Source organism: Eupeodes corollae, chromosome 1 (assembly GCF_945859685.1).
Source record: "Eupeodes corollae chromosome 1, idEupCoro1.1, whole genome shotgun sequence".
NCBI classification, from domain to species: Eukaryota; Metazoa; Arthropoda; class Insecta; order Diptera; family Syrphidae; genus Eupeodes; species Eupeodes corollae.
The window spans coordinates 230,106,605-230,111,581 of record NC_079147.1 but is presented as its reverse complement, the minus strand read 5'-3'; the positions used below and the strand labels follow the sequence as shown (position 1 = coordinate 230,111,581).

Sequence of the window (4,977 nt, the reverse complement as noted above, 5' to 3'; positions counted from 1 at the left end):
CTATGCTGCGAAATTATATTCAAATTAAAGCACACCAATCAAATAATTATTTCACATGAAAGCAGTTCTGCCCATAGACAATCTATGATGACCTACAGAGCACGAACAAAATTGACAGGTAGAGTAGATACTGAATTAATATCACGACATCAAAATGAAGTAAGTTACTGGAGAAATGTGTTGAAGCGGATTGTAGGTGTTGTAAAGTTTTTAGCTTCGAGAGGGCTTTCATTTCGTGGTGACAATGACATCCTCGGATCTTCCAATAACGGGAATTATTTGGGATGCTTTGAGTTGCTTAGCTTGTTTGACCCGTTTCTCGTAGATCATTTAAGCAAATTTGGAAATCTGTGTTATCTTTCAGCAAATATCTGTAATGAATTTATTCATGTCATGGGAAGACAGGTTTTGAAAAACTATTGTAAAAGAAGTAAAAACCGATCTGTCTCATGTTGATCAACTAACATTTATTATTCGTTACGCAAAGGATCACAAGCCTGTTGAAAGATTTTTAGACTTTATTCCAATTAAAGAACATAGATCTAATTATTTAGCGGAAACCGTACTGAAGTTTTTAGAGGATCATGACATTTCGATAACAGATTGCAGGGGCCAAAGCTACGACATCGCGGCAAATATGTATGTCAGGAAGGTTTTCTGGTCTGCAGACAAGAATGAAAGAAAAATGTAAATTTGACACTTTTGTACCATGTGCAGGGCACTCATTAAACTTCGTAGGAAAACATGCCGCTGAGTGTGTCTTAGAAGCAACCAAATTCTTTGATATTATTAAAAAATTTTATAACTTTTTTTCGGTATCTTCTCATCGATGGAGTGTGTTGACTGCTCATTTAGGTCCAAAAAATGTTTTAAAAATTCGCTCTCAAACAAGATGGTCGACGAGGGCTGATGCTCTAAGCGCCTTATATAAAGGTCATCAAGATACTGCAAAAGCTTTGATGTCTATCGCGAAAGACTTAGGACAGGCACGAGAGGCCAGAGAGGAAGCAATGGCTTTGAAAAAAATTTCCAAAAACAAAATATTTCCTTGGATGTTGCAATAAATTTGCTGAGTGCAATAGATAAATTAATAATTGGGCTCAGGGACAATTTTGATAACTTCGATTCACCAGCCAGAGAAAAAAAAAGGGATTCCGAATATAAGGACCTTTCTGAAAGGATGAGGTGTAGAAGCTCACGCCAGGCTTTTTTTGATGGCTCTGGAAACTCAGTAATTCTGGTTGGGAAGGAAAGATTTAAAATTGAAACCTTTGTTCCCATTGTCGACACACTAAGCGTTCATTTGGAACAGCGACTAGGTTCGTATACGAAGATTGGCCAATGTTTTGACTTTTGTTTCGATTAAAAAATCTGAATTCAGAAGACTTAAAAGAGAACTGCAAATCTTTTGCTAAATTTTACACCGAAGATGTGAAGGGAGATGAACTACATGTTGAATGTCTGAATTTAAAAGACTACTTGAAAATTATCGACACGAAAATAAAAAAACTGACAAATTTCTAGAGCTTTATAATAAAATTGAAGATGAATTTCCAAATGTTGAAACTGCACTAAGAATTTTCTTAAGTATCTATGTTAAAAGGAATCAAAAACGAACTCAGAACTACAACGATTCAAGAAAGATTGACATGTTTTGTTGCTGATATCAATTCAAAGCGACATCCTCGGAGGCATCGATTTTGAAGATGTGATCAATGATTTTGCTAATCTTAAACCAAGAAAAAGACCCCTTCAATAAATATTCCTTTCTTTTACCTGAAAAATTATAGTCTGTGTCACTATATTGTTCTTTAACTTATTTAATTGTCTGTTATTTAAATTTTGTTTATTTTTGAATTTTTATCTGAAATACATATATATTTTTTGTTTTTATTTTTACATTGTTATGTTTATGTTTTAAATGCTGCAATAACTATTTATCTTCTTAATTAATTAACTGTCAAATGAGATATTGTATCTTACTGCGTAACTTATAAAATAAAGTTTGAATGTGAACAGTGCATTTTCCAATTCCTTCTTTTGGGTAACAGAGGCATAAACTTGGCCCAATGTTATTCATCTCAAACTTTTTAACAACGAAAAATAATGAAACCTTAATCTACGAATATTGACGTTTTTGAAATTAGGTATAGTCCCTAGAAACAATCTATTACTGTCTTCTTTTTTTTCAATAAATATGCATGCATAATGTACCTCGAAACAAAACAAGTTGAACTTTCCTTTTTAAAAATGGAATAATATTGATTATTGAAGAATGCAAGAAAGTTTATAGCCGCAAAGTTTATAAATGGCATCAATGAGAAGTCATCGGTGTGTCCTTTTTTGTATTTTATAAAAACTTTTGAAAAAATCTTGCTTAAAATATTTGGTTGATGATAATTTTTAAGCTTTTCAGAGAAAAATGACAAGATTTAAAAACAGCATTTAATTAACTTAAGTACCTCTTAGTTTTTTAGCCTTGGTACCTTTATTTTTTATTTTTATTATTTCTTGCGTTTCGTTTCTTGTGTTAAAAAAGTTATCAGTTGAAATGTTCTTAAAAAATTAACTAAAAATTACGAGCAATATTTTGCATACGATAAAACAATTTTGTTTTTTAAAAATGTACAACCAACATTAAGCGCAGTCCATAACTCCAATGAGATATGGACTACGAAAAAAGCTTCCCGAACGTACGTTCACACAGTCATCTCTTTAACAATCTTTCATTTAGATTCTAGGGACCTTGAAACGTTGAGAAATATCGAAATTTTCAATTGGACAAATCGAACTGTTTACAATAACTTCCTATGGGAAATTTCGATACTTAAAATGTTGAAATTTTGCCTTCTACGTAAAGAAAATATAACAACGTAAATGTTAATGATATAATATGGGAAGTTAACTTTTGGGCCCAACCAGCTACTTCTTTTTTCTTTTATTGTTTCCCGAATTAAAAATTGAAAATGCCATAATAAATATACAAATTTATCACAATTTATATTCTTATATTTATTAAGTTGACAAAGTTTTCATTGCTTTTTCAATGAATTTCATAGATCTTCCAATCGAGGAGTATACTCCTGGATTTTTTTCAGAGCCACAGTCAAATCCAAATGATATGATACCGATCAATTTATTAGTTTCAACATTTAAAATTGGGCCACCAGAATCTCCTTGACATGCATCAGTACCTTCACCTCTAGCACAAAACATGGATTCCTTAATATTATTTTTATAAGCTGTTTTCATGCAAGATTCTCGTGAAATTAGAGTCACATCTGCCTTCTTAAGCACTGGTGATAAATCTCTGCCATTGTTTTTAATCAATCCCCAACCACTGACAATGGCTTTAATTCCATCTACTGGAAGAGCATCATCGAACTCGATGCTTTTTATTTTATTACTGAAGGCTAAAGGACTCTCTAGACGTAATACACCTGAATCGTTATCCATTGAATCCCCATTATACATTGGATTAACTATGAAACTCTTGACTTTCTTTACAACACCACCGTCATCATGTTTATTCGAACCAGCGCGTATCTCCAAATTATGTTTTGAAGGATTAACGTCTTCCAAGCAGTGAGCAGCGGTAAGGATCAATGTTGGTGATATTATACTGCATCCGCAGACGTGCGATCCGTCTTCGGAAAGAGAGCATTGGTAAGGGACCTCTTGTATATTTGCACTCTCGCCTCCAATTATACGATCTTGGCTTTTGATGTTGGCAGCGCCTACAAAGCAGACAATGCTCAAAATCGGAACAACACTTGTAAACAGCATTTTAAAGCGATTTGACAGAAAAATTCTAAAAGTTAGGCTTTTTATATGCACGATAAAAGCCTTAGTCTTATTTATTTTAGAACAGTTGTTCCTTGATCAAATATAAAATTAAAACTAGGTATATATTCATACATACGTCTAGGTCGGTTTGACTTGCGGCTGCCATTAAAGTGATTTGTATTAATTTTGTGAATTCATGGAATTCCCGAAAATTCTGACAGCGCAGCGTTAAAGAGATTTGAAGTTTTTGAAGAATTTAAGGTGCGTAAGTTGACTTTGCCTACAATTTAGTAAAATGCCGCATATGTTTTGAATTTGAGGGCCTATTTATTCTCTGTAACCAAAATTCTAAGAAAGACTTGTTTAAAGATCGGCTTTGAAACTAAGCAACAAACTTATTGAAATTCTTTTCAGCTTGAAGTTACTCCCGTGATGAGTTCTACTACAAATTTTCAAAATTTCTTTTTAAACCATGAACAAGCTAAGTAAATTGATGCACATAAGAAAAGGTCTACATTTTGACGCCTGTCCTAACTCTAAAAATGTCATGTCAGTCCAGCTGCGCCTAAAAAAAGTAGAAAACTTAAAATACAACGGGATCAGAAAACTAAACAAAAACTAAAGTTGTTATTTTAAGTGTTTTTTAAATTTCATTGTCTTTGTTTACATTTAACAAAATAAGTCACCTTAAACAAAGACAATCATTTTGAAAACACGTATAAAAACTCAAATACAGGCAGTTTGGAGATCATTGTTTTGCAAAATGTTTCGGTTAATAACAGTCTTGAGTGTTATCGGTTGTTTGATTCTTATAACCCATTCAAAGAATATTGAACCTTTAAGTGAGGATCGCATTATCAATGGAAACTTAGTCAGCATAATTGAACGTTCTTATCTTGCTTCATTGCAAAGATACGGAGAACACTTCTGTGGTGGCAGCATTTTGAATAGTTTATGGATTCTAACAGCTGCCCACTGCCTTGAGAAGACCCGACCCGATCAAGCCGATGGTATAACAATTATGATGGGATCATCCGATTGGAGAAAAGGAAGTGTTTACAAAAAAGTTGAGAAATTTTACATGCATCCTCAATACGATCCGCAAACAATGATCTATGATATAGCTGTAGTTAAGTTATCTTCTCCGGTGGTTTTCTGTTCGTCGATCAAGCCTATAGAAATGGCAACAGA

The 4,977-nt window shown here is 33.2% G+C and overlaps 1 protein-coding gene across 1 annotated transcript; it reads right to left on the bottom strand.

Annotated features, from left to right (window-relative positions):
- Positions 1–2,975: 2,975 nt before the first annotated feature.
- LOC129940951 (trypsin beta-like) lies at positions 2,976–3,796 on the bottom strand. Its single transcript, XM_056049480.1, has one exon. It carries the CDS (start codon positions 3,784–3,786, stop codon positions 3,016–3,018), a length of 771 nt encoding a protein of 256 aa, XP_055905455.1. The 5' UTR covers positions 3,787–3,796; the 3' UTR covers positions 2,976–3,015.
- Positions 3,797–4,977: the final 1,181 nt, after the last annotated feature.